The sequence below is a fragment of the Phocoena phocoena genome, chromosome 13, assembly GCF_963924675.1.
Source record: "Phocoena phocoena chromosome 13, mPhoPho1.1, whole genome shotgun sequence".
In the NCBI taxonomy this organism is placed as follows: Eukaryota; Metazoa; Chordata; class Mammalia; order Artiodactyla; family Phocoenidae; genus Phocoena; species Phocoena phocoena.
In genome coordinates this window covers 27111029-27134109 of record NC_089231.1, presented here as the reverse complement: position 1 = coordinate 27134109, position 23081 = coordinate 27111029, and the positions used below count along the sequence as shown (strand labels likewise).

Sequence of the window (23081 nt, the reverse complement as noted above, 5' to 3'; positions counted from 1 at the left end):
CTCATCCGCTGAACATACAGGCACCAGGGTCCCTTCTCCAAGGGTCTGGTGCCACGACTAGGCCAGAAGCGCCTGCCTGCCCCTGGGTTCTGTGATCTGAGCACTTTGCTCACGTGGGTCACTCATCCTGTGGTCCCCCTGGCCAAGGAGCCTCGTGCTGGCCCTGAATGAACAGCCTCCCTCCAGGCTTCTCATAGGTGAAGGAAAAAATAATAATAAACGTCTCTCTTGTTTAAGTCTCTGATATTTTAGATTTTCTGTTTTAAGTAGCTAAACCTATTCCTAGTCCAAACCCTGGTGTTACAGACAGTGAGAGTGGAGCCTTGGAAGACAAAAAGGACTGCCCAAGGTCAGCCAATACGAGATCAACCTTTCAGCGCTTTGCTTTGTATGGTTTGTGCTTTCCTGTGCACACAACCTTTGCGTGTACATTTTTTTAAATTATTAATTAATTTATTATTTATTTTTGGCCGTGTTGGGTCTTTGTTGCTGCGCACAGGCTTTGTCTAGTTGCAGGAAGCAGGGGCTACTCTTCGTTGTGGTGTGCGGGCTTCTCGTTGCAGTGGCTTCTCTTGTTGTGGAGCACGGGCTCTAGGCGAGCGGGCTCAGTAGTTGTGGCTCCAGGGCTCTAGAGCACAGGCTCAGTAGCTGCGGCACACGGGCTTAGTTGCTCCGCGGCATGTGGGATCTTCCCGGACCAGGGCTCGAACCTGTGTTCCCTGCATCGGCAGGTGGATTCTTAAGCTCTGCGCCACCAGGGAAGTCCCTGCATGTACTTTTTTGCTCTTGTGCCTCCCTCGGGATGGGGACAAATGCTTAATCCTGCTCCCAGATAGCTTCGGGATGTTCTCTGCAAGCAAGGCAATAACCAAGACTTCACAACCACTTTCTTGCCAACAGTCATTCAAATAACAGCCAGTTGGCATTCTTTGTGCTCCGACAGAACCCCCAGGAACCCCGGAGGACGGTCTACTGAGCCTAAGAGAATGGCAAGCCAGGACCAGGACAGCTGGGTGCAGGGCACAGCTGAGTGATGCCACGCCACACGGGCATGGCCACAGAGGGCCCTACTGGGTCAGCTCCATTGTCCCACCCGGACTGCCCTGCCCAAAGCAGCACCTTGGGAAACATGTGGAAGATCTCCCGGTTGATGTGGTAGATGCCGCTGGTGTCCACCTCATACTTGAGTTTCGTCCCCAGGGGCGTGTTCTTCTGGGTGGTGAAGAGGAAGGAGGGGGCATTGCAGCACCTGGACAGAGTGGACCTGCCGGGCAGGAGATAGAAGGAGAGAGACCAGTGACACAGGGCAGAGCAGAGCCTCTCAGAGAACAGAGGGGTCATGGAACTGAGGTCCCTTGGGGAGGCCAGGGAGCGCCATACTTTCCCACCCACCCCTGCCCCTGCCCCTGCACCTCTGCTTCAGTATTCCTCCCAATGCCCAAGCCTTTCAGGGTCCAGCCTGGTCTCCCTCTGTGAGCTCCCAGCTGCCCTGTCCCCACTGACCGCATTGGCCTCTAAAGGCCCAGAGCACAGACTGGGCATCCCTTGCCTCATCATCTGTCAACTCCCTCTCCGCCTGAACGAAAGCGCCTGCGTGGCAGGGACCCTGCCTCTCTGGATCCTGCACAATGGCAGACACGTGGGGGTCAGCTACCAAAGTCCTGCCAACTGCGGGCTGAAGCATTCCCCACATGAGATTTCACAAGAGCCGCTAAGCCTTCTACTACTTCTCAGAAATGCTTCCTTATTGAGCTCTAAAGGAAAACACAGGCATGAGAGCTCTTCCTTGGTTTTTGGCCCCCATATCTGACTCCAGACAAGGCTAACCCTGTCTGATGGGGTCAAAAAGCAAGACATACACAGTCAACAGAAATGTGCCATTTCAGTGATTTACAAACTGTCTTAGGAACAGGGGAGGGTCAGAAATTGGGATGGTGGGTTGATACTAGATGACTGCCTGCAGAAAGTGGAACCTGGCTTCCAGAAGTTTTAAGGAGTTCATTATTTAAAAAAAAAAAATCGCTGTGGTTTTCACTGACAAAAACACTCAGACATGAGCTACAGAAAGGTTAGAGCTCAGACGATGCAAGCAGGCTTAAAAAAACAGCCTTCAAGGGAGAGTGGGGCTGTGAGGCAGGCTTGGGAGCTAGTCAGGCCAGAGAATCCCGATTTCCTCTTCCCTGCGGCTGGTGTTCTGCCCGGCAATGTATTCTCCCAGGGTGCCTGCAAGGCTTGGTGATGAGGTCAGATCCTAGGTACACGCTGCTCCCCTATCCTGGGGACCCAAAGCCCCACCCTGGCTGCAGAGGGGCTGGATTTGACAAAGGATGCAAAATGCCACCCTCTCACAGGGGGCTGTGAGCCCACGAGGACCCACTTTCTCCACAAACAGCAGCAGGGGACCAGTACACGCTGGCCTTCGTCTCCCAACACTGGCTCTGGGCACAGTTACATCCAGCCTCTGGGCAGCCCTGGGAGGAACGGAACGCCATCCCCATGGAGTCTGGATGATGACCACTAACTAAAGTTGAGGACGAGCTTTCTAGAAAACCCACACCGAAGATGTGGCATGGAAACTTGAGCCGCCAACCTGGTGTCAGGAGGCCGGGCTTCTAGTTTCTGCTCTGCCCCCACCAGCTGTGGGGCTTCGGGCAGGTCTCTTCCCCTCTCTGAGCCTCCGTTTTCTCAACTGTAGAATGCAGGGCTGGCTCTTCTGACCCTCTGTAATCCTGTGACTCCAGATTGCCAAAGCCAGGAAGGCTGCACCCATTGTTTTTTGTGACTTTATCTCTTGCAGGGACTTCACTGGGGAGCTCAGTTGGCTGCTGGCCATAGAGAGCGGTCTCTGCTGGGGAGGGTTGGGTTTTAAAATGTGACTGAGGCTTCCCAGGGGCAAGGCCAGAGGCCTGGCCAGGCAGGAGCCATAGGTCAGCATTACAAACAAGCATCTGGCTGGTCCAGAAACTCCATTTTGTCAGCCCACTGGCGAGTACCCAAGTGAGGGAGACTGACTCAAACTAGCCAAGCTCACGAGTGACTGATGTATTAACCAGAATGCCAGAGTGCCCATTTGTAAGCAGCAGGGTGGGGGAGGGCCTCTGTTACAGGATTCCTTTCTTGTCACTGGAATGCTCATGCCTGTGTTCTAGCACACTCCCGCATCCCACCCCACTTCACTGCACCAGGTGCTTGCACCTAAATTAAGAGTCTCATCATCATTCAATGAGCTTGTAATGAGAGCAAAGAGGGATGACCCACTGGCCTTGAAGCTTTTCCCATTCAGAGCATAGCAAGACTGGATGTCACTTCTCTTTCCCCCACCACCAGAAAGGTCTCAGCTCCCCCAGAGCCTCTTCCCGGATCGTGCTGGCTGATCCCTGCCAAAGGCTCCCCCGCGGATCCTGGTTTTTCTCTTGCCACACCATTTTCCCGTTGCTACATTACTTCCTTAGGTATGTGAGTCCCACTGGCGAGGCTTCTGTCCAGCTCTCAGCCTGGACAACATCCTTTGGCATCTCACTGACCTCGTCCACGCTGAGTTCGATTTCAGTGTGCCCTCAGTGTGCTTGGGCCTCCCCGTCATGCACCATCCTCAGTATCGCTTCGCTCTAAGGGCGGCATTGGGGCTGCGTTTACAGCACAGACCTTGGACCCGTTGCCCACATTCTAGTCTATGGTACGTGGGTCTCTGCAAACTACTGCCGGGCCTTAGCTGGGTTTCTGCAGAGTCTCCTAGAGGCATCCGGTTGGGGGCTGCTGGCACCTGCAGCACGTTCCCAAAACGTGCCACTTAAAACTGCCTCTCAACTTGGCCCAGAATTGCAACAAACTGGAACAAATGACTTATACAGAAAATACAAAATACTTAGCGTTATTTGCTTTTCACAGCTTCCCATGTAGGATTCCTTCATGCAGATGGCTCTTCAGCACATTCAAACTACAGCCTGAGTTGCTAAAATCCAATTTATACACACATTCCCAGGATTCTGTCAATTGCATTCAATAAGGTCTACCCTGCACTAAAAACATACCATTAACTCCTAGAATTTTAGAGTGGAGAGGCCCCTATAGCTCACCACTAATCACAGAGACTGTCTGGACATCTGCTAGGCTCTCAAAGACAGGAGAACATTAAGATACAGCTCTTGCCTCCTGGGAGCTTATAACCTGGCAGTTTCGGTTAGAGAGCAGTTAGGGAATAAGCTACAGCAGGGCTCAAATGGCTGGTCTAGGCTGTAGAAGCCCAAGCGCTCTGAGAAGGAGAGGACTGCTAAGTTAGAGCAGCTGCCCGAGGAGCGGGGTGGGGAACGGGGTGAGGCCTGGAAGATGCTTCATGTAGCTGAACGCACGGGCCTCCTGGAGACCTCAAGCACTTCACCTCACAGTCAGGGGCTGTACTGGAGACAATAGCACTGACCACACAGGGCTGCTGCTAGGACTAAGGGCGGGGACATGGTGGACAACACTCAGCAAGATGCCAGCCTCAGCCTGTGTGCTGAGTCAGAACCTCCCCACTCCCAGATTCCAAAGCCCAATCAGAGCCAGCTCTGGGGAAGATGTCCCTGGGGGCTGGCCTTGCAGGACGGGGGAGCTCTGAAGAGGTGCCTGGGAGGACTATATGAACAGAAGGGCTGGGGAGCACAGATGAGTCATAGATACTTGAACTGGTTGGCTTCAGAGATGTTCATCGCCCATTTGCACATCTGGAGGCTCTTCCACCTGTCGAACAGCTCCAACTGCTTCACCCTTGGGAGTGGAGGACAGAGAGTGCATGAAAGGGCCAGGCTGAACAATGTCATCATCCCCAAACATGCTCCCTTCCTCTTCCCCCTTATGCCAAATCCTGGACTGGTCCTTTGTATTAACTGTATTTTCTAATTTGCTATACTCTTGATTCTCTGACATCTGGGGACTTGTGAATTCCTAGAGATAGCAAACCACTCTCCTGCAAGCATGTCTTCCATACACACCTCAGCTAGTCCAGAGCCCACACCTTCAATCACCTCCTTTATGAACAGAGCCACTAGTCCCTGCCCTCATCAGCCCAGAGCTAAGGATCAGACAACCAGGGGCAGTCCTTATGCCCCAAAGCCCACTGAAATTATTCAAACTAGCCAGTCGTGAACTTTTTTATCCTGCCTTGTCCATTCCTTTCCACGAAAACCACAATAAAGGGTCTCACCTCTGCTTTCCCCTCATCCCTTTACCTCCTGACCAACCCTGGTGCTTCCCCATGTGTCCCTGCATGGTGTGCCATGCCTTCTGTCTCTAGGAATCTGTGAGCATAAGAACGTCTTCCTTCACAATAGCCTTTTGCATGTCTGTGTGTCTTACTATATGTGATCAAAACAAATCCCGGAACATTTTAAAACACCTTCCTCACATGCCCACCCCCAAGGGCCTTCACAGTTCTCCCAGGAACATCTGTCTATAGAGGGTGTAAGACCACTTCCCTAAGGTCTGTAGATCACCCCACACTGTGCTCAGCACACAGTAGGGCTCATTGCAAAGGCACAATGCCCTTCACTTTCTCTTTTCTCAAGGGCAGATCACAATTTCCAGCGACAGAGAAGGAGAGGTGAGAAGCCTTTTGTCTGAACCACCATCTGCAAGGCTTTATGCCAGTTGGGTTTAGACATCTCAGCATTGTGACATCCCAAAGCACTCCCTGGAAAGGGAATGTCTAAATCATGTAGGATTCTTCCTTTGACTGAAGCCAGCAAAAAGAATTGGATCATGGAACCCTTTTCCCATTGAGCGGTGCCTCTGACTGGAGTTCTCAGGAATGCTGGGAGATGCTGGACAGACCATAAGTTCCTTAAAGGCAGAGCCATGACTTTTGTCTCCTAACCTCCCACATTCCCCATCCCACAGTTAGGCATTATACAGTTGTCCAGGGTTACCTGGCTGTGGCCCGGTTCAGATGCTGGCTTGTCTTGGACACTGATGCAAGGGGAGCCTTTAAAGGTCATTCCGGTTTGGTCATGAATGGGAAAGTGACAAGCCCCCAGGAGCTGAGTGTTATCAAAAAACTACCATTAATTGTGGTTCTTACTTTGAGGTCCACCAAAGGTCTTAAGGAAACCTATGAACCCTCTGAATTATAGGCGAAATCCCCTGTCTGTCCACCCATGTGCACATCTTAGGGAAAATCTGAAGCTTTCATCAGCTTCCAAAAAAGGTGCATGATTTTCAAAAAACGGCAAATACTTAACTGTAAAGTAAAAAAACAGGTTCATTCTGCAGAGCTGTGTCCCCCTGTGTTTAACTGGAGGGGGAAACAGTTGTTCCCAGACTAGGCAAGCCTCACCTACAGAGGGAGTATATGACTGGTGCGGGGAGGGATGATCGCAGGAAAAGTCATACAGGATGGTGACTAAGTACATAGATTTTGGAACCAGAAGGGGAGTTGGGCCTCAGACCCAGTTTAGGCACTTCCTAACTATGGGACCTCAGGCAGGCTATGTGACTGCTCTGAGCCTCAGTTTTCTCGCCTAGAAAATGGTCATAACACTAGATTATTGCTCACCCGCCCAGATTTGTTAAGACTACTAACTAAGACGATGCAATAAATGACTAAGAATGGTGTCTGGCACGTGGAAAGTGCCCTACAGGTGTAAGTTATTATTACTGTTAAACTAAGCTGTCTTGACAATGCTGACTCACAGCCCCCTGTACTTTCCCCTTCTGTAAAACCCATAACCTGCCATTACCTATGCCTGATACTTCCCACTAAATAGTAAATCCCCTGGGGCAGGGGATCATGCCTGACTGTGACTCCAGTGCTAAGGCACATAGCAGATGAGTGGTAAATATTTGTTGAGTACATCAATAATTAATGAATGAATCAATAAGTCTGAGTTCAAATAAATTCTATAACTGTTTATTGAATTCCTCGTTATGGCAGGAACTGGAGATACTGTGGTGAACAAAAAAACTCCCTGCCCACACAGACCTCACAAATGGGAAGCGAATATACAGGGCTACGACACCGAAAGCACAAGCAATGAAAACAAGTGGACTCCATCAAACTAAAAACCTTCTGCACAGCACAGGAAATAATCAGCAGAGTAAAAAGACAACCCTACCAAACAGGAGAAAATATTTGCAAACCATGTATCTGATAAGGGGTTAACATCCAAAATACATAGGAACTCCTACAATGCAATAGCAAAAACACAAATAACCTGATTTTAAAATGGGCAAAAGACTTGAAAAGACATTTCTACAAAGACAACATACAAATGGTCAACGGGTACATGAAAAGGTGCTCAACACCACTGATCATCAGGGAAATGCAAATCAAAACCACAATGAGATACTACATCATACCTGTTAGAATGGCTATTATCAAAGAAACAAAAGATGACAAGTATTGGCGAGGATATAGAGAAAAGGGAACCCTCATACACTGTTGGTGGGAGTGTAGAATGGTGTGGCTGCGATGGAACACAGTATGGAGATTCCTCAAAAAATTAAACATAGAACTATCATATGGTCCAGCAAGCCCACTTCTGGAATTGAAATCGGAATCTTGAAGAAATACTTGCACCCCCATGTGCACTGCAGCATTATTCACAATAACCAGGATATGGAAACAGCCTACGTGTTCACTGATGAATGAACGGATAAAGAAAATGTATTATATACATACAATGAAATATTATGCAGCCTTAAAAAAAATGGAAATCTTTCCATATGTGACAACTTGGATGAATCTGGAGGACATTATCCTAAGTGAAATAAGCTAGTCACCGAAGGACAAATACTGCATGATTCTACTCGTATGAGGTATCTAAAATAGTCAGTCTTATAGAAACAGAGTAGAATGATAGATACCAGGGGCTCGGGGAAGGAGAAATGAAGATTTGCTATAAAGTTTCAGTTATGTAAGACCAATAAGTTCTAGAGATTTGCTGTAAAACTTAATGCCTACAGTTGACAATACTGTATTGGACACTTACAAATTTCAGAGGGTAGATCTCATGTTAAGTATTCTTACCACAACCAGAAAAAAAACAGACCCAGATATTTAATGTCATGTTAGGGAGTGGTGAGTGCTACAAAGAAAAATGAAGCAAGGGACTTCCCCGGTGGTCCAATGGTTAGGACTCCATGCTTTCATTACCGAGGGCCCGGGTTCAATCCCTCGTTGGGGAACTAAGATCCCACAAGCCGCTCAGTGCAGCCCAGAAAACAAACAAAAAACCAAATTAAAAAAAAAAAAAACCAAATTAATCCATTTTAAAAAAAAAAGAAAAATGAAGCAAGAGGCTCTAAGGAGGGAATACAGCCAATATTTTACAATAACTATAAATGGAGTATAACCTTTAAAAACTGTGTATCGGGCTTCCCTGGTGGCACAGTGGTTGAGAGTCCGCCTGCCGATGCAGGGGACACGGGTTCGTGCCCCGGTCCGGGAAGATCCCACATGCCGCGCAGCGGCTGGGCCCGTGAGCCATGGCCGCTGAGCCTGCGCGTCCGGAGCCTGTGCTCCGCAATGGGAGAGGCCACAATAGTGAGAGGTCCGCGTATCGCAAAAAAAAAAAAAAAAACTGTGTATCACTATATTGTACACCTGTAACTTATATAATATAGTACACCAGCTATACTTCAATTTAGAAAAAAAGAAATAATAAAAAAAGAAAAATGAATCAGGGGTTGAAAAGTGACTGTTTCAGATGGGTTGATCAGGGAAGCCTTCCCTGAAGAGGGGAATCTTGCACAAAGAACTGAAATGATGCATGAGTGAGCCACACAAACATCTGGGGAAAGAGTATTACAGGCAGAGAAGAGTGAGTGCAAAGGCCCTGGGGCAGGAACCTGCCTGGCAGCTTTAAAGAGCTGGAAGGAGTCCCTCCTCTCATCCTGATGCCTTCCTTCCAGCTTTCCCAAACCTCCCACAGCAGCTCTTGCTTATTTAGCTCATGTGACATTGGAGGAGAGGTGCCATTACACAGCGGCAACCTTGCTCACCCACTGCTGCCCTCCCTCACTCCCTGCAACCCACAGGCCCGTAGGGCAGCACCCTGAACAGCCAATGCCTCTAACGCCTCCAGAAACACAACCTTGGCAACACTGAAGGCCAGGGTCCCAAGTTCAACTGTTACCAGTGTCCAGACCCCATTCTCTGTGCCTCCACTGTCCTTGTCACACACTGGATCAAGGTCGGGGCCTGGATATCCAGCCTGGAATCCTGGTTCCATCTGTAACTGGCAATATGACCTCAGACAAGTCATTTAATCTCTCTGAGACTCAGCTGCTTTATCTGTAAGACAGATATAACCTCTGCTCTGCTGATCTCAAAGGTTGTCAGAAAGATCAAATGAGGCAATATGTATAAAAAAATTCTATAAGTTGCTTTACAAATGCACAGATCACCTTTACTCTAAGATGAAGGGTTGAGCCAGCCACTTGCCTCCTTTCACCCAAGACATGACTAATATTCCAGAAGAGGGATAAAAAAGACTAGATTGCTCTGAGAACAATCTAAAAAGAAAGAGCTCTTGGGGAAAAATGAAAATTCATTAGAAAAGTTGGAAGGTAAAGTCAAGGAATTTCTCAGAAAATAGAAGCAAAGGGCAAAGAGATAGAAAAGATGAGATTAAAAGATATTCGAGGAGCAATCCAGAAGAATACCACCTTTAGAGGTACCCGAAAGACGAAGTGGAGCAAATTGGAGAGGAGGAAATATGAAGAAATCCAAGAGAAAGTTCAAGGGTTTGGAGTGAGCTCCAGATTAAGAGGTCTCCATGAGCGTGTATCCTGAGGTCCACCATCGGGCTATTCCAGAACTGTCATGATCTGTAAAGACTCCGGACAGAAGAAAACAGGTCACCTCCAAAGGAACAACTAGTACCGTGCTCATACAGCCCCGGATACCAGAAGATGATGGAGAAGGTCTTCAGCGTTCTGTGGGTGAACGATTTTCACCTAAAATATCAACCCCACCAAACCAAAAATTAAGAGAAGAATTAGGTCATGGAGACACAGAAGGACTCAAACCCTTACCTTCCACCCACTATTTGGGGGGAATTTACTTGAAGATGGGTGGAAGCAAAATGAAGGAGTAAACCAAGAAAGAAGCAGCTCCAGGTGAATCTAACCTACGGAGGCAGAGAAGGGAAGTGACAACAGTGTGTGACCCACCAAGAGAGCAGCCTGTCCAGGATGGAGAAAGAGGATGAGGGGAAACCCTGGGGGAATGCCTGGTCGATGGACAGGCAGGAAAAAAAAAGGGGGGGGGGGCATGATAGAGACAAAGTGTTCAAAGGGAAAAGATGAGTAGAAGCTCGAGAAAAAAAGGGGAAAAAATGAATAGGAAAAGAGATGAGAATCACTGTTTTCTGATCTTCAAATTTTAGAGTCTGCCCATAGCAGGCCCCAAAGAGGCTTGCTATGGTTACAAATAGAATGTAAATGTTATCAGCCTTGACATTCTAAAGGTAAACTCACGGATGACTGAAGCCAGAGGCTGGAATTAAAAAGTTGGGGTAATTTTAATAGCCTCATCTTACAAAGTACAGGATCAAGAGATACTGCCAACATTTGGTAGAACAAAAAATAGGTTACTTAGGCGATTTATAGATAGAAGAACTAAAAATAGCAGTACCCCTCAACTGGGAAAAGTGGGGGGAATGGTTTGGGCTGGGTAAGGGAGCTGAATCCTCACCCACCACACCAGGACGTCAGTGAATGCTAAACACGGCATACACGGCACGCATAGGACTGAGAGGTACAAGGTAATTCCCAGAAGAAACAGCTGAGTAGCAGGCCTGGGGGAGAGGCTGTGGGGAAGGGGACCTTTGCTTTTTATTATTATAAACTTTTGTATTCTACCTGATTTTTCTAGTCGTGTGCAGGAGATGCTCACCTTCATCTCGTTCTCCCTCATCCCTTTTCCGCCGTGGCCTCTTCTGTTCCCACCTAGGTTTCGTCCACTTTCTCACTCATTTAACAGACACATCCTGAGCCTGGGTAGGGTCAGGCAAACAAGACTCAGAAAAGTGTGGGCACAAAGGGACATCCAGGCCTGAAATCTCTGCCCAGCCAGCCCTGCTCCCAGCCTCTCTCCTGGTCTCACTACAGGGCTCTGTGCAGGGTTCCCCAGCCCGGAAAGATGGGGAAGCGGTGGCAGGAGACACCAAGGGTGAGGTCCCAGGCATGGCCCCCATCAGTGTGTGAGCACAGGCAGCAACTGGCTTAAAAACAAAGAGGCCCCAGAATGACTAAAAGTCAGCATAAACAATTTTTACAAGTATTAGGGACAATGTGATTTCGTAACAAATCATCACAGAGTAAATCCTCATTGTATTGGATATTGTCTGGGAACGAGGCCTTCACCATATGGGAATTTTCCAGCTGACTGATTTTTACCATTGACTGGAGCAGTTTTGGATCGGAATCATTCCCAGATGAATCACACACCCCACTGTCTCCTCAGATGGAATGCCAGCTGACGTTCATATACCGGAAGGGCCTCTGGGCACATCCGTCCAGCCCCTTCCATTCACAGATGGAGATTTAACGTTTTCCGGATGACTCAGGGTCTCCACCGTGAGCACCACTCCTGGCTCTGGGCTGGAGCACAGTGACGCCCACAGGTGCCCAGGTATCATCAGAAAGAGTCGGATTAGAGACCAGCCTCTGGCTTCTCCGATTCCAGCCCTGGGGGAGCCCACTGACCTCAGCTTGAGGACTCAGGAAAGGTATCACTCAGGAAAGATATCGCTTGGTATCACTGCTCCCTGATGACCCAGCAGGCTCACATGCCCCATGAACAGCCTGGCCTCTCTCCTCTCAGACCCCCAGTACCACCAGCGACAAGACTCCAGGGCCAGGGGACCACATGGAGGGCAATTGACATGGAAGAGACAGATGGGGTAAAGCTCACAGGTCGCCAGCTGGGATGGCCGCTCAGCTCAGGAGAACAGAGAGGGTGCCCCAAAGGCAGAGGCAAGAAGTAGAGCCAAACACGCAGAGGACCTTTTGTCACCAACACAAGTCCCTGACAAGGGACGAAGGGTGGCCACAGATCATGGGGGGAAATGAGGTTCCCATCACACCCCGCAATGTTCAAGACTTAGGCTTGAAACAAAGGGCCCGGTAACTTCTAATATGGTCCCTAAATGGAAGCTGTGATAAGGATTATTACTGGCTGAATTATATCTCCCTCAAAATTCATCTGTTGAGCCCTAAACCCCAATATCTCAGAATGTGACTCTATTTGGAGGTAAGGTCTTTAAGAGGTGGTTAAGCTAAAATGACATCACCAGGATGGGCCCTAATCCAATATGACTGATGTCTTTATAAGAAGAGGAAGTTAGGACACAGGTACGGAGGGAAGACCCTGGGAAGACAGAGAGAGAAGATGGCCATGTATCAGCCAGAGAGAGAGGCCTCGGGAGCAACTAAGCCTGCCGACACCTTGATCTCAGACCTCCAGCCTCCAGAGCTGTGAGAAGATAAAGTTCTGTTGTTTAAGCCCCCCAGTCTGTGGTACTTTGTTATGAGAGCCATAGCAAACCAAAACAAGGACTTATACTAATGCAGAGAAAATATATGGGTAGAGGATGGGATGTGACAGAAGGATGGCCCATTTACAGGGTCTCTCAGACTTCCTGTCTAGATCTTGAAGTAACCATGAAGAAACTGTCTGCATTTAAAAATTTTAAAGATTAATTCTTTACCCTTTGAAAACTCTAAGGTATGCTCTCAGTGAAGAGTGCTCCGGCTGTCCCCAGCGAGACATTTAAGGGGCCAAGATCTTTGAGTTCTGAGAAAAGATAAGGCCCTCTGCTTATACATTTGGCTCCTGCCTGCGGGCTGGACAGACGTCTTTGCCACTAAGTCCCAGCTCCTCAGCAGAGCATATCAAACACCAATCACATTATCCTCCCCCCGCCCCCACTTGTTTAAAACCTTTCCCATGGGTGCCCATGGACTTAAGAAAAGGACAAAATCTAAATCCCGGTCCACACTGCAAGACTCCACAAGGTCTAGCCCTGCCTGCTCCTCCAGGGACACGGCTCCTGTTGCCCCTCAGGCCAGCTCTCAGAGCCTGGAACACAGTGGGCCCCTCCTGACACAGGCCTTGGCACAAACTGTCCCCTCCAGAATCCTGTTGGCCCAGTTAACTCCTAGCGCCCTCCATGGTGTGCTCCGCTCAGGGCTGGGTGGGATGGACAGAAGGTGAGCTGCCTCCTGCGGTCCCTCTAGAAGCTATACAGACCCTCGAACAGAACAAGGACCGTGAACAATGCAGCTGATCCCAGCTGGACGTTTGGCCTTATCCCCGGAGCTTTCCCGCACTACTGAGCTGATGGAGTCTGTGAATGTCAGCCCAGAAAAGCTGCTGCTGGTTCCAAAATGGAAAGAAAGGGGAGGGAGGAGAGAGAGAGGGCACATTAACATTTACTGAGCACCTACTACGTGTGCTGCTGTAGATGTGCACTGTTGGGCTATCTATTTCACATATGTTACTTCAGCTAGTCTTTACTGCAACCCTCAAAAGTAGGTAATTGTGTCCCCATTTTTATAGGTAAGGAAAGACTCAAAGAGGTTAAGTAATTTGCATAAAAATGCAGAGCTTCTAAGGCCCAGAGTCAGCTTTGGATCCCAAGTCTGCCTGACCCCAAGCTCCAAGCTCTTTCAATGACCCACATGACCTGGAAATCATGTCAAGTGGCTAAAGGAGCAGTGGCTCCTGCCTGTGGGCCAATGGATGGAAGTCCTGGGATCGTGTCAGGGCCCATGAGTCCACATAAGCACCCAGCACTGCCTGGCTCCAAATCAACTGTACTTCTCCCACATCAGATGTGCAGTTGTCCCTTGAACAGCGCAAGGCTTGTAGTCAGCCCTCCCTGACCACAGCTCCTTGGCATCCGCAGATCCAACCAACATCGGACCAAGCAGCACTGCAGCATTTGCTCTCAAAAAATGTCTGCATATAAGTGCACCTGCGCAGTTCAAACCCATGTTGCTCAAGGGTCAGTGATAACTGTTTTCAAATAAACATACATCCTGCCATGATTAACATGACACAAATTCCTCTCAATTCATGGCAGTGCTGTGAGGGAGGCACATACACACTAGTGAGTCCAGCATGTAATGCGTTTTCCCTCACACAGGTTGTAAAAGAGCCACAGGTGATACACTGTTGGTGGGGAGTGGGGAGCACAGTTTTCTTGCTATTTGTATTAAAAAAAAGGTAAAAGACATCCACCCATGGGTGCTGGTTTATGCAGACCCTCTGGAAGGATGCAGGAGGATACATGGGTGGCCTCTGAGGGGCAGACTGGAGGGGGATAGCTGTGGGAAGGGGACTTCTCACTGTATATCTTTTTGTACCACTTGAATGTTGTATCCTTTAAATAATTTTTAAAAATTTAATGAATAGCAAGAGGGCAATGCTTAAGCCACAAAGTACTGAATTTCAGATAAGATGCTCCGGTGCCCTCTTCGATTTCTATCCAAGAGGAGCCCAGTGATGATAACCATGGACGCTGGTAATTGAGCCGGGGACTGGAAAGCCCAGTCACCGGAGGTAACCTTGCAAACTTGGCAATTTTCATAAAACACGAACAGTCGTCCCTGCGTCGAGCCCTCCAGAGCTCTTTGAATGCCAGAGGCCCCGGGGAAGCACCCTAATTCTTTCTCTGTAGTGATGCACCAAGTTTCCAGTTTCCTTGGGCCAATCCCTCACCCCCCACCCCGCCCTGCCTTGCCTGTCCCCACATGCCCCACCCTGCACCCACCACCCACCCGGCCACACTCACATGGAAAGCACCTTCACTTCCAAGATCTCGTGCCTCAGCTCCAGGCATCTCGTGGAGTTATACTCAAAAGGGCCCTCGTAAAATTCAAAGTACCTGGGGACCAATAGGGACAGAGGTTACTACGCAGAGAAGCGGCCAGACTTTCAGGGACCTCTCGGGGCTCTTGTTGTTGGGAGGCGGGGGGCAGAGGGGTGGTATCTGGCCAAATTAATAGAGCAAACCAGCCCACCCCAACAGACGACCTGAAGAGGGTCTGTTTCCAGGACTGCTGGCACCCTCTGGCCTGATCACTTGGTGGCTGATGACCCTCAGCACCCCCATCAACCTGGAAGTATAAGCATGAACCCATTTCAGTAAATCATGACATTTAGAAGCAGGTTTGGCTCCACGTGGTGGCTTCGAAGGAGAAAGAGGATGCTCTGGGCATGTTCTCATTTGCGTTCTTCCTCTGACCAGTCATTGATGGAGGCAGCCCTGGGAGCCGGGGCAGTGAGGCTACAGGTCTTCAGCTGGTCCTGCCCTTTCCTGCTCTTTTCTCCTTTCTCCTCCACTTGGGAGAAGTGTCACACAACGACAGTCACAAGCATAGCTGAAAAACAAGCTGCTTTTTCTACTATAAAAAGCATTTGTTTCCATTAGCTCACTGATGCCCATGCTCGCGCTGTGACTAGGTGAGACTCTTTCTTTCTCCCCATTTGGCAGCTGAGAAAACTGAGGCTAAACAGGTGGCACTCCAGGTGGTGCTGTCAGTGTAGAGGGGCCCGAGCCCACTCCCACACCAGCTGGCTCCAGGCATGTCAGAGTCACCTCGCAGTACTTTCTGCAGCTTCACACAGAATAACAGTAGCAATTTCAGCCAATACTGCTGAGCCCTTGTCATGGGCCACGTTCAGGGCCCGGCACTCTACGTGGAAGCATTCACTTTTCTTTCTTTTTAATTGAAGTATAGTTGTTTACAGTATTATGTTAGTTTCAGGTATACGGCATGGTGATTCAGTATTTTGCAGATTATATTCCATTATAGGTTATTACAAGATAATAGATATAGGGCTTCCCTGGCGGCGCAGTGGTTGAGGGTCCGCCTGCCGATGCAGGGGGCGTGGGTTCGTGCCCTGGTCTGGGAGGATCCCACGTGCCGCGGAGCGGCTGGGCCCGTGAGCCATGGCCGCTGGGCCTGTGCGTCCGGGGCCTGTGCTCCGCGGCGGGAGAGGTCATGGCAGTGAGAGGCCCGCTTACCACAAAAAATTAAAAAAAATTTTTTTAAAAAAGATAATGGGTATAATCCCCTGTGCTATACAGTATATCCTTCTTCTTTATCTATTTTACATACAGTACTTTGTATCTGTTAATCTTATATTCCTAATTTATCCCTCCCCCCTTCCCTCTCCCCTTTGGTAACCACAAGTTTGTTTTCTAAGTCTGTGAGTCTGTTTCTGTTGTGCATGTACAATCATCTGTATTATTTTTTAGATTCCACATATAAGTGATACCATAGAGTATTTGACTTTCTCTGTCTGACTTATTTCATTAAGCATCATATTCCCTTTCAATCTTTATCACTAGCCCACCAGGAAAGTGGGCATCACAAGGAGGCTCTGGGAGTTAACTCACTTGCCAGAGTCGTGTGGGTGGCAGGTGGCAAAGCTGCATTGTGAACCAGTGCATACACTCAAGACTGCTCTTGTCCACCCACTTACGAGGACAGCTGGTATCCCCTGGAAAGTGCCCTCTGGCCTCCCATAGCCGCACCTGACAGTTTGCACCAGCCCAGGGAACATCCGCCTGCCTGGGGGGGTGGGGGAGTCAGAGGTGGGGAGGTGGGGGAGTCGGGGGGGAGGGTTCCCACCAAGGTAAAACACAGTAGTTCACTGCTGGACTCGGCCACAGAGGCAGAAGGGGCCTCCAGGGCAGAGGCCAGGTGCACCCTTTCCTCACGGCCTCTCTTTCAGAAGATGCTTGGGCAGATTAAGCTGGGAGGGTGGGATCACGTGACAGCCCAGAATCAAGAAGTCTGCAAGGCCAGCCTCTCTAAACTTGGGGCAGTGGCCTCTCAACAGGTAGCCCTGGAGAACAGGAGGTGGGGATGGAGCCCCTGGACTGCTGCTGGGCACTGCAAGCCACAACCAAGGATTTAAAACAAAGTCAGTCCTTGAGCATTTCCCACAAACCTCCCAAAATGTGGTAGCAGCTATTTCACATATATTCTCACTAACTTATGTAGACAAACTATGTCTGTGCTGCTTTAGAAATATTGAGACATTTATCCTGTAAATTGGCTTCTTTTTAAAATATCGGTATTTTAAATAATTTAAAAATACAATTTAATATTTAACACTTTAAAACTATTATATTTGTAAATATTTGTTCTTTCATTTTAATGTGATTTAAGTTAATTTTTTAAATATTATAATTATATATTTAAGAAATTTTAAATAATATTTTAGAATATTAAAATATTTTATACAACAAATTGGCTCCTATTTATACAAAATAAATCCTCTCCTTTCTCTCATGTCTTAAAAGAATTTAAGCAGATTTCATAAGAACTAGGCACTGAGGATCCCCAAAATATCACACTCTCCTTTCTCTGTTTCCCTTGTGTTTTACAACTCCTTTCTCTGTCTTTCTCACCTGGCAAACTCATATTGATCCTTCAGTACCCAGCTCAAATGCCCCCACTTCTGGGAAGCCTTTCCTAATGCTCACTCTCAGGGTCCCTCTATACATTTGCCCCTAATTAGAGCAGATATCATTGTATCATAATAGTCTGTTTATATATCAATTTCCCCTTCCAAATGAGGAGTATCTCAAACACAGGGACTTTGTCTTTGGTATCTCTGCACCTTTTGTACTACAGAGACAAGAAAGCTAAAAACTACATTTCCCAGACTCCCTTGTAGCTAGGGTCCTTGAAGCAATTTAGGTTCAACAATCAGGAGCATGAGACTGAGTCAGAGCCATGTTCTAGAAGAAAAACAAAGCTCAATGTATTGTTTTGCTGGTGCAGAATGTGGCAGAGGTGGCATGGCTCTTGGAAATTGTAGTGGTGGCAGCACCTTTGCGATTATATCAGAGGCAGCAGCTTCCACGGTGGCCCAATTTCACAATGCAGTCTGCAGAGACATTCCTGGAAGCTAGCCTAGAGTCTTTCTTCAGCTTTCCCAATGATTCTGTGCTATCTCTACCCTTAATAAATCCCTTTCTGCTTTAGCTAAAATGGATTCTGTTATCTGCAACTAAGAACAAGGTGTCAGCCTGGGGCTACAAAAAAGTCCATGACCTTGGCTCCAACTCATGTCATTTTTCCAGTCACATAACAGTAAGTGAGGTCTGGTGTCTTATCACAAAGATCATCATTTGCAACCAGAGCCAGTGACACAAAGCCCTTTGGAATCCACTGGGTCATCTGAAGCCATGATCTCAGGATGCTACTAAGAAAAGCTCCAGATTATAATGACGCAGGAGATTATTGAGAGGAGGCTTATCCTAGCATTCTCAGGGAGTTGGGACACTTGCAGACACATCTAGGATATGCCTCTAAACCAGCTGTGTGGCTTTGGGTAAATCACTTCTGTGATTTAAAAATCACTGGGCCTCTTTTTTCTCCTCCTAAAAATAATCTGAAAGAGGTGGTATCTAAAGTCCCACCCAGCGCTTAAATACAATCCCCAAGTTTCCCTCAGTTTTTCCCACTTACCAACCAAGCCAGAACAATACTATGAATTAATGATCCACAAACAGGAGAAAGAAACCCTCAAAGGAAGTTAAAACCAAGCAGCACCTCCCTTTGATCAGCCAGCCCCTCCGCTGCCTTCACAAGGCCATCCTGGCCTTACCTCTGCCAGCCTCCACTCAGTCTTCCTTTTTCCTGAATCCCCAACATCACTCATGCACATCACTAGGCAGTTCAATGATTCCAAATGGTCTTGTGTGGTGTGTTTAGTGGCTATCAGGTGGAGAGGATTTCGGAATAAGGTTCACATCCTTCTTTGCCTCTCATTAGCCACCTTAGGCCCATCACTTTCCTGAGCCTTAGTTTCTTCATTTGCAAAATCAGCATTAAAAATGCAGTACACTTGTGACAGGGCTGAGAGGAGATACTGATGAGAATTTCAGAGAAAGCACTAGTACAGTACCTGGCACACAGGAAGTGCCCAAGGCATGTCCATTTCCCTTCTTTCCCTTTCTCCTGCCGTTAAAGGACCAGAGCTGCCAGTGGATGCCCAGGGAGTCAGAGACATGCTTACAGTCCCTCAGCTAGCTGATGGCAGAGCTGAGTCAGAGATGAATAACTCAGGAAGTTCTCCACCATCTGGACTGGCTGCCATCCTCCTTCTGCTGCTGTTAGTAAACCTCTCCCCTACCACCCTGAGGATAAAGCCCATGCTGAATTCTGCTTGGACGTGGGGATGTCCCTGATCACCCATCTCTGCTGCAGACTCCACAGATTAACTATGTGTTTCTGATGCTTTGACATCCGGGGCCTTGCTGACCCTGGAGAGACTGCCTCTCCTAGAACGAGTCAATTCCTAGAGATGGTAAACAGCCCATGAGCACACCTATCATACGCAAACCAAGCCATCCAGAGCTTATACTCCACCACCACCACCACCTCCTCCTCTCACACTTAGGGCCACTTATCCCTCTGCCCTGATCACCCCAAGGCCAGCTGCCAAACAGCTAGGGACAGCCCTCTGCCCCAGAGCCCACTGAAATTATTCACACTAGCCAATCTTAAGTCTGCATACCCTGTCGCATCCATTCCTTCCATATAGGCTTTGCCTATATGGCTCTTGCCCACTTTTCTCCTTCACTCCTCCTGCTTCTTGACCAACCCTGGTGCTTCCTGTGTGGTCCTACATGGCATGGTGTGCTTCCTGTTTCTAGAGATCTGTAAGTATAAAAACCTCTTCCTTCATGACAGTCATTTCCACGTCTGTGTGTCTTACCACACGTGATGATAACAAATCCCAGGTACTCTGAAAACACTCCATGTGGCACCTCAACCACGTCATCAAAATCACTCCAGGCCTGGGTCTAAAGCCTAGTTTTCCATCTGAAAAATGGAGCTAATAGCCCTTGCTTCTTTCTCCAGCATATCTGTGCTTTGCTTTGGGGAGGTTGTGCTGCTCCATCTCACTCTTTAAAGACGAATGACTTGAGGAAATAAGACTGCAAGAAGCATTGCCGCACGGCTCACCCCTCGATTCTGCTTCTGACAGGAGGCCCAAGGACGGCATTCTGGAGGAAGCCATAGAAATCCCTTTTTGGTCTGGATACTGACCATCATGCAGACATCAAAAATGATGCTTAAGCTTTTGTGTGTAATGGGAAGATGCTCATGATAATGTTGAGTGAAAAAGGCAAGTTACAAAACTATGATCTCCAAAACGAATTATATATACATACGTGAACACATGGGAAAAGGGAAGGACTGCAACAAGATATTAATAGTACTTTTCTCCCATAATTCAAAAAGAGTCATGTACCACAATGTTCACTGTAGCTCTATTTATAATAGCCAGGACATGGACGCAACCCAAGTGTCTATCAACAGATGAATGGATAAAGAAGATGTGGCACATATATACAATGGAATATTACTCAGCCATAAAAGAAACGAAATTGAGTTATTTGTAGTGAGGTGGATGGACCTAGAGACTATCGTACAGAGTGAAGTAAGTCAGAAGGAGAAAAACAAATACCGTATGCTAACACATATATATGGAATCTAAAAAAAAAAAAAATGGTTCTGAAGAACCTAGGGGCAGGACAGGAATAAAGACACAGATGTAGAGAATAGACTTGAGGACACAGGGAGGGGGAAGGGTAAGCTGGGACGAAGTGAGAGAGTGGCATGGACTAATATATACCACCAAATGTAAAATAGCTAGTGGGAAGCAGCCACATAGCACAGAGAGATCAGCTCAGTGCTTTGTAACCACCTAGAGGGGTGGGATAGGGAGGGAGGGAGGGAGGGAGACGCAAGAGGGAGGAGATATGGGGATATATGTGTATGTATAGCTGATTCACTTTGTTATAAGCAGAAACTAACACACCATTGTAAAGCAATTATACTCCAATAAAGATGTTTAAAAAAAAATGGTAGGTTTCTCTGAGTAATGGGATTATGAATGATTCAAAAAACACTTTTCTATATTTTTATAAGTTTTCTCTTACTATTGTAAACCACTAAAGAAAGGCCCCTTTAAATCATGGATCTCTCTCTAAATATCTCCAGCTTTCCCTTGAGCTGCTATAAGACTGAGAGCAACAGTTTCTCCAACTTCCTCGACTCCATTAGCCTCTCAAGGTGAGTTAGTCACTGTCTCTTCTTTCAATTCTGGAAAGACGATCTCTACCCACCTCAAAGGGGAGGGGACGCTGGCACCACATTCGGGCACCTCACAGGTATAAATAGTCCCAGCCACTCAGATCAGGAGCCCAGCTCATCTCAGATGCCACTTGGCTTCTGGCAGCCAAGTCCAATGCTGGTGCCAGGCTGCATCCATCCTGCCCCCGTCTCTGTGCCCTCAGGAGTGTGGGGGGCATAGCTGGGCAGCGCTGCTGCCAGATCAGCAGGCGAGGGCCCCTACTAAGCGAGAAGACAAATGAAGACGTGACCGCAACGGTTCTGAATATTGGTTCCCCTCCTCCCACGCAGGCTTGGGCTCCCGCTTGGAAGGCTGAGGAGGCCTCGTTTCAGCATGCCCAGGATCCAGTGCTCAGAGTCTGGCTCTGACATTCCTCCCAGCCCCTCCACATGAGCCTGCCCCACAGAGGGCTCCCCTGTTCACCTGATCCCACCTCCAGAGCTCCTTCAGGACCGTGGGACCTTCCTTAGGGGCCACAGTACTTTGAGACCCAGCAGCCACTGGCTGGTACAAGATGAAGCCCACGCATTCAGCTTTCTATCTAATACGTCGCTTCATCCCTAGATACTAATGCTGTCCAAGAAAACAGGAGCCCAGGGCAGTCCTTGTGTCATGCAAGAGCACACCTCTTGGACCTCCACCAGCCCCAGGAATAGGGAAGCTGCCCCAGCTCAGCAATCTGAACCCCTGGGCCCCTGTCAAGCCTGGTGCAGAGTCTCAGAGAACCACAGAGCGGTTTATTTATCCCACACTGGGTAGGAACAGTGTGGATATGGCACCTCTGTGTGAATTAGGAAAAAGCACCTTTTTCTCCACATGCCAGGCACATGGCTTGTCAAATGAGAGTGAGCTGGATTGCAACTCCACTTGGCTAGATACTTTTGTGCAGTGCCCACCTGGCACAACTGTATGTGGTAGCCTGATACTAGATCCTTAACTTGGCCTCACTTAATCCTCCCAACAGCCCTAAAAGGCAGGCATTACTGCCCCGGTTTACACCAGAGACTCAGGCTACAAGAGGTAAAGTAACTTGCCCAGGGTCATTCAGCCAGTGGATGGAGGCACTAAAAAAGGAACCTCACACTTTTCAAGAGCCCAGAACCCATGTCCTTAGTCACCTCAGTGCAGCCCGTCTCCCTGACTGCCATAAGCCACGGTCATTTGAGAGCTTCTCAGTAAGCAGCCCCCTCCCCTTCCCAAGGCCGACAGCCCTTCAGTGAGCTCAGTGCTATTTTAGAGCAGAACAGCTGCCATCTTGAGATACTATACTAACCGTGAGGGCAAACACACAGAAATCAAAGTCTGAAAATTACAGCCTGACACACAAAGGACTGGAGTGTCTTCTCAGCTAGGTGCAGGGAGAGGCAAGAAGGGCTTAGCTGTTAACAATAGCAGGTCACAGCTGCCAGGACACACTGACCCTCCTGGGTGGTGGAGGGACCTGACTCAGACCCCTGCGTGGACCAGGGCCCTCTCTGGACCAGTGTCTCTTCATTTGTCCACAGGAATCCCCAGAGCTATTTTGAGAAATCAGAACTGAAAGCTACATAGCCTGACGCTCTGAGCGCAACCCTTGATTGTATTGCGATTAATCTGCTTCCATCGTGAACCTCAGTGGAGCGTTATTCCTGGCACAGGTTAGGGGGAGGGTCAGGGGCAAAGCCTCATGCTGACACTCCTCCTCCCCAGCCAGCAGCTCTGCAGGGCCCCAGATCCAATATCTAGCACATTCCCTGCAAGAGTACATACATGGCAGCCTTATTTTCTGGGCCAGACCAGGGGGCCCTAAGAAGCTCCCCTTTGGGGCTTCCCTGGTGGCGCAGTGGTTGGGAGTCCGCCTGCCGATGTGGGGGACACGGGTTTGTACCCCGGTCCGGGAAGATCCCACATGCCGCGGAGTGGCTGGGCCCGTGAGCCATGGCCGCTGAGC

The 23081-nt window shown here is 48.5% G+C and overlaps 1 protein-coding gene across 3 annotated transcripts in view; it reads right to left on the bottom strand.

Moving 5' to 3' along the window:
* ST8SIA5 (ST8 alpha-N-acetyl-neuraminide alpha-2,8-sialyltransferase 5) overlaps window positions 1-23081 on the bottom strand; it is a 61662-nt gene that overhangs the window by 5554 nt on the left and 33027 nt on the right. For 2 of the 3 annotated variants that reach the window (XM_065889943.1, XM_065889944.1), the window contains 3 exons: window positions 14778-14870; window positions 4660-4746; window positions 1120-1264 (listed from right to left, as the gene is read on the bottom strand). In XM_065889943.1, the coding sequence (XP_065746015.1) occupies window positions 1120-1264; window positions 4660-4746; window positions 14778-14870 (325 nt within the window). The remainder of the gene's footprint in view (window positions 1-1119; window positions 1265-4659; window positions 4747-14777; window positions 14871-23081) is intronic. The other variant, XM_065889945.1, reaches the window with a different exon arrangement.